The sequence below is a fragment of the Antechinus flavipes genome, chromosome 3 (genome assembly GCF_016432865.1).
Source record: "Antechinus flavipes isolate AdamAnt ecotype Samford, QLD, Australia chromosome 3, AdamAnt_v2, whole genome shotgun sequence".
NCBI lineage: Eukaryota > Metazoa > Chordata > Mammalia > Dasyuromorphia > Dasyuridae > Antechinus > Antechinus flavipes.
This window is the reverse complement of record NC_067400.1, coordinates 568,289,211-568,301,308: the sequence shown is the minus strand read 5'-3', so window position 1 is coordinate 568,301,308 and position 12,098 is coordinate 568,289,211. Positions and strand designations below refer to the sequence as shown.

Genomic DNA, 12,098 nt, shown 5'->3' with positions numbered 1-12,098 from the left:
TCAGTTTCCCTGGCCTTCTTCAAGACTCAACATAAATCCCACCTTCTAATGGAGGCTTTTACCAATCCCCCAGCAGCTAATACCCTTCTTTGTCATATTTAAATTGTCCATTCATCTTCTTTCATGTCTGACTCTTCATGACCACATTCAGGATTTTCTTGGCAGACATATAGGAGTGGTTCCCTTCTCCCTTCTCCAGTAGATTTTATAAATGAGGAAACTGGGAGGGAGGAGAGGAGGAAACTGAGGCAAACAAAGTTAAGTGACTGGCCCAGTCTCACAACTACTAAGTATCTAAGGCCATTTTTGAACTCAAGTCTTTCTAACTCCAGGCCCAACACTATCCACTGAACCACCTAACTGCCCCTCTACCCCATATTACCTTCTGTATGGTGGTTTAGTAGTTTCAGTCATGTCCAATTTTTTGTGACCCATTTGGGGTTTTCTTGGAAAGAGATACTGGCATGGTTTGCTATTTCCTGCTCCAGCTCATGTTCTCATGAGGAAACTAAGGCAAACTGGATTAAGTGACTTGCCCAGGGTCACACTGCTAGTAAGTGTCTGAGGCCAGATTTAAATTCAGGAAGATGAGACTTCAGGATCTGCCTTCTATCCATAAACCACCTAGATGCCCACCTGTTACTTTCCCTTTATTCTGTATATATCTCATATGTGCCTGATTATTAACATGTCTCTCTTATCCAAATGCAAGCTTCTTGAGCATAAGAAATCTTTGCTTTTCTTTGTATCCCCAGCATTTAGCATAGTGCCTGGCACATAGTAAACATTGATAATGATGATTGATTGTTTGATTGTTGATTCCTAGGGTTCTTTCCAGTTCTAAATCCTAAAATCCTCTAAGTCTTGCTCCAGCCCATCCTAACTTCCCAGAGAAAAGGTCAATACCTAATCCCATAATCTATCCTTCAGGTACACTGAGAATGAGGAAGAGGCTGGGATTCAGGCAGCCCTGTCACTTAATAAATGCTTGCCAAAAGGACCAGGGACCAGGAAACCTGGATGCCTGAACAAAGAGGCCTTATTAGGGAGACCCTTCAGGTCTTTAGTGAGGGCTATTTAATAACTTTAAGGACCTTTCTCTCCATCAGAGACCAATCTGTTCAGGAAGGTAGGACTATTCCTTATCTCAGGAGTTCAGATAAGGAAGAGAGAAAATTTCAAAGGATTCAAGGGGGAAGGGAGAAAGGAAATGAATAAATAAGACTAACCAAGCAGCAGTCCCACAGACCATTTCCCACCAAAATCCCAAAATCCCCCAGATTCTACCACTCTTCACCTTATCCCCCCTTTACTCCCAAACCAACTTAGTTTGTGAGCCAGTCTTGCATTCCTGGCCTGGCATCTCCTTTATTTCTTTGGGTTTTACCCACAGAGCAGGATGAAGGGAAGAAAGGCCTGATGATTTATAGCGGTAAGTAAGAAGTTGAAGAGGAATGTTGGATAGGACTGGGGAGAGGGTATGTTAATAGGAAGAGGACAAAAAGAGGGGAAATAGGGAGTACATAGCAAGTAGACAACAGACAACACTCTTTCCCAGCCAAGACCTAAAGCCAAAGCAGATCTAGGATCTGCACCCTAACTCAACTGTTTACAAGCTGTGTGACCTTACACAAGTCACATTATCAGAATTGACAATGCTTTACCATCTGACAGAGAGGTGACAGACTACAGAATGTCATTGTCACACACACTGACAACGTTGATTTGTTTTGCTTACTTGTACTTTTGTTACAAGATGGGCTACTTTGGGAGGATGGGAGGCAGTGAGTCACTGTTAAAGAACAGTGAAAAACGTTTAAGTTTTTTTATGCTATAGATAGAAGCTATTTAGGCATCCTCTCCCTATCCCATTGGAAAAGGATGAAAAGCTTGATGAATTTTTTTCTACCCAAAGGAGTCAAGAAGTGTTGAGGAGGCTTTACACCTGTGTGATCTTCAAGATGTACTAGGAATATTAGCCAAACTAAACCAAGCCCCACTGAAGCAAAAGCCCAGGGGCAGTGCAGGGAGTCCCTTCCCTAGGAGCCTGCCAGCACCTGACCAACAACACACAGCACTCCTACAACACTCTACGACTTCCCCCCAGAGGGACAGAATGCCCAGCCTGCTCAGAGCAGCCCTAGTTTCTTCAAGTGGGAATAGGACCTTTGACTGCCTTCCCAAAACCTTGGCAAAGCCTCCCTCTCTCTACCCCCCACACAAAGACACCCACACATTGATGAGGAGAGAGGGAGGGAGGGGGAGGTTTCATAGCCTTTCCCTTCCCTCCACTCTCCACCCAGACCTGCCCAAATGCAAATTCTTAGGCTACAGTTTGAGCAGTGTTTCCATGGAGCTGGGAACAAACATAAGAAAGAAGATCCCATCCCATCTCTCCCCCACAGAGACACCTGCCTAGGCCCCCACACACACCTACTTCCACCCCCAGGTTCTGCCCCAGAGAAAGCTCAACCTTCACTCCTGGCCCAGCTGGCCAAGAAGGAGGGAGCAGAGCTAGTCCAGACAAACTGGGAAATCTTCCAGGTTAAATCTAGACAGGACTCCCCACTTTTCAATTTCTAAGGCTATCAGGTCCAATCTCTTATTTTACAAATTAGTTAACTGGGTTAAATGACTTACCCAGGATTGTACACCTATAAATTTCTGCAGTGGGATATAATCCTGAATCATAGGTTTTATTGCTGTAACAAACTTTTTATAGTGTTAGTCTAGCCCCTCTCCCTCATTCTATTGATACTGAGGCTCAAAGATTCAATTCAAATTAAAACAGTCATTAAGCACTTATTTCAATGAGGTCACCAATCTACAGGAGTCTATTAAAAGAGGCAGCATAGTATAGGAAGAAAGGATGTAATATCTGCATTCCAATCCTGCTTTACTAACTACAGAATTGGGATCAAGCCACTCCATCTCTCAAAATATAGAATGAGGTGACAAATATCAGCCTAATAGGATTATCCCTTATTTAAAAACAACAAACAAAAAAACAATTAAACAGTTCTTTAAACTTACAGAAAGGACTTTTATATTAGAGGAACTGTCCCCGCCCTTGAGGAACTTACAATCAATTACCACACTGTTGAGCATCCCTCCTTCCATCCTCCTCTGCCCCACCACCAAATTCCAACTGTGCTCACTACTGACCACTAAGCTTGGCCCTTCTCTCTTCAACATCTCTCAGGATGAACTAGTCCTTAGCCAAGAAATTATCATCTCTCTAGTATATGGACACCTTTCAAATCTAAAACCAGACCTCAAACAACCCTCTAGAAATCTCTTTGTGCATGTGCTCCCAGGGCCTAAAACTTGGCTCTTTCAAAACCAAACTCTTCATTTCCCCCTAAACTTGCTACCAACTTTGATATTTCTATCAACGATACTACCATCCTCCAAGAGATCTGGGAGTCTCCTCAACTCCTACTCTCCCACTACTAAATATAAAATCACAGATTTAGAGCTGGAAAGGACCTTAAAGGACATCTAATCCAACCCCATCATTTTTTCAGATGAGAAAAATGAGGGCAGAGAGTGGTTAAATGTTTTGTCAACAGAGTGGCAAGAGCCCAGATTCAAACCTAGATTATCTGACTGGAAATCTATCGTTTTTTCCAACATATCACATGACCTCTTTGGTTACACTATATCTGGTTAATTTCTCCTCTACAATATCTCTCCTTTCAAATACCATCCATGGTCCACCCCTACTCTAACCAAAGTCCCTACCATCTCTTATCTGGACTCTTGTAATATCCCTGCCAATTTTAAATCTTCTTTCTGAGCAAAGAATGACCAAAGATGCAGCTACATCACAAGATTTAGAGATAGAAGAAATTTAAAAAGTTATACAGCCCATCTCCAAGGGTAAGAAGTCACATCCAAATGCAGCAACTCCAGTTTCTTCATGGTACAGAGACATCACATGAGTTTATGCTATTTTCATAGTCTTCTAACAGGTTTCCCAGTGTTCAGTCTTTCCCTTTCCATCATGCACAGAGTCAAGTGATCTTCACTTTAAAAATCAGTTCAGATCCAACATTCCCTTACTTAAAAAAAAAAAAAAAAACAACCAACCAAACCAATAATCTTGTCATGACTCCTGATTGCCTGCATAAGTCAGGCCTAAATTCCTCAACCCAATCCCATGTTACTCAAGGACTCCTCAGCTGATCCCACCTAATCTCCTCTTTTAAAAGCATCTTCAGCTCCAACCAGGCTAATTTTCTTCTCATCTTCCTCCCCCATCACACTAGGCTCTCTCTCCTCTCACCTGGAATGCCCTTCCCTGGTTTTCCCAAAGGATGATGAGCTCAAAGGATTTTGGGAATTGTGTATTCGAACCTCTTTATTTAACAGATGAGGAAACTGATGTTGCAAGTATGGAAAAAGAATTTCAAGGGTACGATTGGTGGTGAGCACCAGAACCACTATTCCAACACAGGTCATCTTGTTCCAAATCCATCCACTTTGCAGGACATGCTGCTCTATGACGAACGAAGGCCCACACTTCTTCAGTGCTCACTTCAAGACTCATCTCCTCTAAGCCTTCCCTCATTAACCTTTCTGAATTCCTAGGGCTTGAATAGTAGAGAAAAGCACCAATTTTTCACATCTCCTTAACATGCTATCTGGAATGTCTTGTCTCTCCAACTAAACTGTCAGTAATTTGAAGATAAAGATTGTTTTCTTCTCTGATACCCTCCAGTCTCCCGAGGGAAAAATAAAGTCTATCAACAGTGAGGATCTCTAAGCATTCATCCCATCCAGGTCAGCAAGATTATATATATATACACCGAGAAGAAAGCCATTTTTCTTTAAGTCTCCTTCCCTAACAGGCTCTAGAAGAACTAAAGAACAGAGAAATTGACTTGATTTCTTAGTTGGGAGGGTGATTAAGATATAGAAGGGATACTGGATAGAACTGACAGAATTCCAGAATCCAAGATTTCTCTGAGTAAAGTGCTGGGTCAGAAGGCATTCAGCCCTGGTGGGGAACCCATCCCTTAGAGAAATGTTAGGTTTTACCTCAGAAGCCATCTGCCCCTTTTTACAGATGCCAAAACTGAGGCTTAGAAAGAAAAAGTGGCCCATTCAGAATCATAACCTCAATACCCATCCTCTAGGAGGTACCCATTCTCTCTCCAAAGAAAGTACAGAAAACATTCCCCTTACTCAGACTAGAACAAAAGATCTTGTGCAGATCCCTTTCCAGCTGTATGCCTCAGTTTCCGTATCTGTAAACAGAAGGGTTGAAACCTTCAAGTTTGGAGAATTGGTGAATTTAGATAGTTTATTAATCCAAAGGACCAGAAGAAATGGACAGCTTTCCCTTCCCCCTCACCCACAATCCTTCCCATACAGTTCTGTGCCCAGGAAACAGCCCAGAGATTTCCACCTGACCAGGCAGCTCCCCTGTGGGAGGGGATATAAGGAAAGGGTGAGGCTGTACCTCCTCCTCCTATCTATCTCTCTGATGTCCTCTCCCACACACACACATATCAATCCCAGTTCATGTTACAGTTCTCCCAGCACTGAGGGAACTAGAGGGGGAAGCCAGGAATCCTGTTGCCCAGCCTCAGGGGACCCTCCCCCACCCCTGGGGTTGAAATACAACCTTTCAGGCAGATCTCAGCACAGACTGGGGCCTAGGCTGTTCCAGCTGGGTGACTGAATTGAAAAGGGGGGGATAGATGAGGGAGGGGCTTAGACCCTCAGCAGTGGGGGGAGGGTGCCCCAGAGAACCAGTCAGATGGCTGATGTGGTCAGATGGAGCCAGCCCTGAGTCTCTAATTTTCAGTTTCTGTCTCTGTCCCCAGCTCCCTCCTTTTGTCTCTCTCTCTCCCTCTCTCCAGTCAACTTTCTGCCCTCTGGGGTCAGCAGGGTGGGACAGAAGAACAAGTGTGAGTGTATGTCAGCCACTGTGTAAAACAGTGTAAGGCTGTGTCTGTATATAACTTGGGGTCTGTATATGACAATGTGGGTCTGTGTGACCGTCTAGCTGTGCTGATATGTGTGACTGTGAGTACATGTAATGTGAACCAGTGTTCTACACACAGTGGGTGATTAATAGTTGCTTAAGGGAATCGTCTGCCTATGTGAGTATGGGTCCGCATCTACATCTCAAACCGATGGGGGTGTCTGCTTAGCCACCTCGATTGTGGACATCTGCACCACTGAGTCTCTTCATACATATCCCTGTGAAAGCGGGCAGATATGCCATGTAGAACTGTGCCCCGTGTGTGAATATATCTCCAGATCTTCTATAATTATAGCCCCAAATATAGATGGGCACAATTACACAAGGCAGAGAATAAGCACATTCTGGGTCCTGTTTGTCTAAGTGGGAATGTACAATACATGTGTGACTTAGAACCACGGGTAAACATGTATCCCTGTTTTTGTAACTGGCCAATGTGTGGCTATCCATGGCAACATTTGTGGGCACGCCGTGTAATTATGTGTCCATATGCACACACTCGTGTGTAAGCGTGTCTCTCTGCCCCGTTTGTGTAACTTTCTCAAAGGGTAACAGTGTCAAGATGTACCATCCAGACGCATTCATGTATCCTTTGCATACAGCCGTGTGCATGTGTGAAGGTGCATGTGTGAGCATGCAGCTGGGGACCCCGGGACACGGCCAGGGGGGATAGGGAGAGGGACCCCCAGGACCGGACGCTCGGCCCCACCGATCCCCCCGGGCTCCGGCCGCGGCGAGCGGCCCCCGTCCTCCTCCCATCCCCCTTCCCCCAGAGGCCCCCGCCCCCGCCTACCTGTTCCCTGCCTCCCCCGGCGGCGCCCGAAATGCCAGAAGCTGCGGGTCCGGCTGCTGGGGGGCTTCCTCTTGTGGTGGGAGTTCCCCATGGCGCGCGGGGTCCCTGGGGGGCGGGGGCGGGGATGGGGATGGGAGTGGGCGGGGGAGGGGGCGCGCGCTACATGGCGTGGGGCTGGCGCGCGCTCAGGCCCCCGCGCGCTCTGGCAGCTCCGGCCGCCACCGTCCCTGCAACCAATGGGCACGCCCGGGAGGGGCGGGGCCTCGGAGGGAGGCAAGGGGCGGGGCGCGCTCCCATATGCGGGCTCTCCCTCGCCCCTCCAGGGACGCCTACCTCCGGCCCTCCTCCCAAAGCCTGGCAAGCCTGGAGGCTCCTGGGAAGAGGCGGCGATGGTCCCGGTTAAGACAGAGCCCAGGAACTAACACCCTTCCACCGGTAGGGGACGTGAGAAATAAACCGGGTTTTCTCATGTATAAAACGGGGATGACATGCACTCACTCCTTCCCAGGAAATCAGATTTAGCGCCTGAAGAGACCTTACAGGTAGTTAAGTGGAAGAGTTGGGATTTGAACCCACACCATCTGACTTTAATTCCCAGCGTTCCTTCCTTTGCACCACGAGGTTAATGAAGACGGCACTTATCTAAGCCATAAGGGATAAAGGAACGGAAGCTAAAATTAGCGTTATTGTTACTACTTGGATGACCTTGAGCATTTCCTTTGTACAAGCCTCAGTTTCCCCAAATATAAAGAGAGAGTGGGGTTAGCTGATCTCTACTGCCTCTTATCAGCTCTGACATTCTGTTTCTAAGATCTGCAAGCAAATCTGACCCCATTTTACAGAGAGAAATACCGAGACCTGGAAAGATGACGGTAATAGCATGCCTAAAGTCATACAGGTGTTGAGAAGGGCTATGATTCAATTATGGGTCTTCTGACTAAGATTAGCATTCTTTCCATTATGTTGTTGATTTGACTGATTTGGAGGAGCCAGATTCTTTACTCACAGTCTCCAGGCTCAACAACCTACAAAGCTTCTCTCAGCAACCTCCCCTACTCCCCAATAGATTTGGAGTCAGAAATCCTAAGATCTGATAATTACTGTTCGATCAACAAGTTTCTTCCACTACATGGGCCTCAGTTTCCCCATTTGTAAAATGGCACATGGGTTAAACGATCTCAAAAATGCCTTCCAAATCTAAATCCTATGATTCTATGACACCTCAATGTGGGCCCTTGAAGGGAATGTTGCCTCAAATTTTTGTTGGAAATTCTGTAGAAAACAGGGAGCTAGAGAGCTAGGAAATGGAGTGAGGAGGAGAGTGTGAATAGCTGGGAAGAAGAAAGTACTCAAGTTAATCTATCTCAAGAAAAGAGGACCAGCATTTCCTAATTGAAAAATGGTCAAAGAAAATGAACAGCCCATTTTCAGATAAAGACATTAAAGCCATCTACAATCATAGGAACAAAATGCTCTAAATCAGTATTGATTAGAAAAATACAAATTAAAACAACTCTGAGGTACCACCTCACACGTCTCAGGTTGGCTAAAATGACAGGAAGAGATAATGATTAATATTGGAGGGGGTGTAGAAAAACTGGGACACTAATGCATTGTTGGTGGAATTGTGAACTGAGCCAACCATTCTGGAGAGAAATTTGGAATTATGTCCAAAGGATTATCAAACTGTGTATATCTTTTGACCCAGCAATATCACTGCTGGGTCGGTATACTAAAGAGATCATAGATGAGGGAAAAGGACCCACATGTGCAAAAATATTTGTAGCAGCTCTTTTTGTGATGGCAAAGAACTGGAAATTGAGTGAATATCCATCAATTGGGAAATGGCTGAATAAGTTATGGTATATGAATGGACTGAAATATTATTGTTCAATAGGAATGATGAGCAGGTGAATTTCAGGAAAACTTGGAAAGACTTGCATGAACTGATGCTTAGTGAAATGAGCAGAACCAGGAGATCATTATACACAGCAAATGCAACATTGTGTGAGGACATATTTAACCTATATCAGAGTACTTGCTGTCTTAGGGAGGGGGTGTCAAGGTGAGAGGGAGAAAAACTTGAAGCCTGAGGCTTTGCAAAGGTAAATGTTGAAAACTATCTTTGCATATATTTGGGGGGAGGGAAAGTTTTTTAAAAGCTTGTGTGGTGATTATGATAGACTTAGTTGTCAGCAATTCAGTGATTAAGCCAATTCCAATAAACTTTGAATGGAAAACACCAGAGAGAGAACTATGGAGACCAAATGAGGATAGAATGATATTATTTTCATCTTTTTTATTTGCTTTCACTGTTGTTTTTCTTTCACAATATGACCAATGTGGAAATGTGTTTAAAATTATTGTACATGTATAACCTTATCAGATTGCTTGCTGTTTTGGGAAGGGAGGAGGTAAGAGAAAGAGGGAGAAAAATTTGCAACTCAAAATATTGACAGAAATTAATGCTGAAAATTATTTTTATATGTAATTGGAAAAATAAAATGCTATTCTGAAACTTAAAAAAAAAAAAAAAAGAAAAGGGGATTGTTTGAAGGTCCTTAGAGATCCCTTCAGAAAGAGTCAAGGATTATTGATGATCGGTGCCACCTACTCAGACTGAGGACCTGGAAGATACTAAAATGCCATGGAAAAAGAGGATCCCACTGCTGCCTAAAGACTATTCCATTAGAATATGAACTTCTTTAGAACAAGGACTGTCCTCTGCCTCTTTTGTATTCTCAGCAAATGGCAGTGTGCCTGCCACACAGCAGGCACTTAATAAATGCTTGTTGACTGACTGGGTTTTAGTGGTTTCCACTTTAAGCAAATATACTATATGAAAACTCCAATGACACAGGCACATTTCCCCTCCCTGACTTCAACCTTCAGTTCTCTTTTTTACTGTTTGTTAGTGTGGGTCAGGATGGTTTCTAGGAAATGCCCAGAATAGAAAAACTTCCAAGGGGGCAAAGACAATATATGATCCCTTCCCCCTCATTCCCAGGACATTTCCAGCATAAAGAAGGCACTCAGCACAAATCCACTGATTGACAAATAGCTCATTTTTCAATTCTTCCCTCTACAGAAATAAAACACACAAAATGAGGGAAAATCAAAGGTCTGCACTGGAATGGATCAGATCATCATAAGAATCTGTCACCACAGCATTCACAGGTGACTGGAAAGGACCTTAGAGCTCACTTAGTCCTGCCCCTTCATTTTACAGATAAGGAATCTGAAACCTTGTCTAAGGTCACCAGGTAACAGGACAGGGGACTGGAATCCAGGTCCTCTGCCTCCAAATCCAGCATTCTCATTGTTGTACTGATCTGAATGTGCATAAGCAGAGACTGAGTGATGGGATACTATGAGAGGGATTCTGGGAATTCAGGTAGACTTGGAATTAGAAGACCTCTGAAATTGAGATTGGAAAACTTTTCAGGAATTGATCTGTTCTATAAAGTGGGATCTCTCTGAATGTTCACAGAATGAGACAATTTGTTCAGGGATAAAGTAGGATTCTCATCCTTTTATGATAAGAGCACTTGCCTCCCCTGTCCCACGAAGGCATCCATGAAGCTAAGATACCCACACCCAAGTGTGGGTGGTTGCAGCATTTCCCACTTCCACCCCCACCCCAAGGGGTACAATGCTCTTTCACATGGAGTTTACTCAGCATGTGACCAGAGCAGCCGAGATGGCTTTGCGCTGGGCTGGGGGACCCTCTAGGGAGGCTCTCACCCTAAACTTGGGTATCCCCACACTTCTAGCTAATAGGTGGTCACTCCAATAAGGTCATCATCCCAGGACCAAGAGAGAGGGAAGAGTTGGGACTCAAGGCAGCAGATTTCAACTTTCATTTGCATGCCAACTTCATGTCCACCACCATCCTTACCCTAATCAGGAGTGCAGACCCTGTCCCAGGCCCCTATTCAACTCCTCCCTATCTACAGCATCTTCTCAGGATTAGACATGTTAGCTCTTTTTGGTGTAAAGTCTTCCCTGTTAGAATGCAATCTCCTTGAGGGCCAGGAGCTGACTTTCTTTTTGCTTTTATTTTTACTTCAGCACAATGTCTGGCACATAAGTACTTCATAAATGTTTGTTGTCTCAATGAGATTTTTATGGTAATAGACAAGCTAGTAATGCACAAGTTTGGCATTTCTCTCTCTCTCTCTCTCTCTCTCACACACACACACACACACACACACACACACACATCCCAACCCTCAGGAGTTTCATTCCACATTCCAGAGTAATGACCATCTTGTCACCTTCCCCTACTGTCCCCATTTTAGAACAGGTCCACAATATCCTCTACCCACATTCTGGAGTTGTTACTTCCCACTCCAGTTATAATTGCCTTCTCCTTCATATTCCAGAGCCCTTTCTTTCCCCAAATCCCAGAGCTTCAAGTCTTAATCCCCAATATTCTTAAACTTTTTCTATGTGACTCCTCTTCATCCAAGAAATTTTATGCAACCCCGATATATGTGTATAAAATAGGTATGTAAATCAAACATCTACTGATAATAAAACATAATCTCATGACCCTCACATGTCACAACCCAATTTAAGAAGCTTTGTTCTAGAGTAGTGACTTATAGAATGTTAAAGCTAGAAGAAAACTTAAGAAAACATCTGATCTAACCCCATTTTTTTCCGGATAGGGAAACTAAGGCACAAAGAGATTTATAAATTGGTCACAAGGCCACACAGCTAATTATATGTCAGAATCCCCAAAAGAATACAGAACTACATGCTCCTAAGAGCTCTTTTCATTATACCTCATTTCCTCCCGTGTGAATTTAATTTTAACCTTACTTCATTTCAGGACAGCAACTGCTCACCGGGCTCTAGCTGGAATAACCTGCTCATGCCTTTCACAAACATGCAGCATACAATCATCACATAACACACATCTGGCTCAGAGATTCTTCCAGCTGTTTTCAGGAGACATTTCACTCTGTTCTTAGCTCACAGCACTTTATACTCTTCAGATGACCTCTTCAAGTTCTAGTAGACTAGACTGTTCATCTGCATCTATGAGATTCCCACCATTCTCAATTAGACTGAATGCTCCTGGAGGGCAAAGGCTAAGCCTTCATCTTCCTAGTCTCCCCCATAATGCCAAAAAGATTGGCACACAGCAAGAGCTTAACAAATGTTTGAATGGGCATGGGCGCAGGGCTTCGAAGGGCATGGACACAGAGTTCTGTTACAGAGCAAGAAACACATTTCTCTTTGTGTCCTTACACAGTGTGCTCTCTCTTTTTCTCTCTTCCCCCAAACTCAAGACTAATGTGA

At 44.1% G+C, this 12,098-nt stretch overlaps 1 protein-coding gene across 2 annotated transcripts in view; it reads right to left on the bottom strand.

Moving 5' to 3' along the window:
* Window positions 1-12,098, bottom strand: part of KIAA1522 (KIAA1522 ortholog) — a 42,326-nt gene that overhangs the window by 21,653 nt on the left and 8,575 nt on the right. The window contains exon 1 of one of the 2 annotated variants that reach the window (XM_051987864.1): window positions 6,789-6,985. The exons of the other annotated variant lie outside the window; for it this stretch is intronic. Coding sequence (XP_051843824.1) covers window positions 6,789-6,879 — 91 coding nt within the window. The 5' untranslated portion in view covers window positions 6,880-6,985. Of the gene's footprint in view, window positions 1-6,788; window positions 6,986-12,098 lie in introns of those variants that run through there. 2 annotated transcript variants of the gene reach the window in all.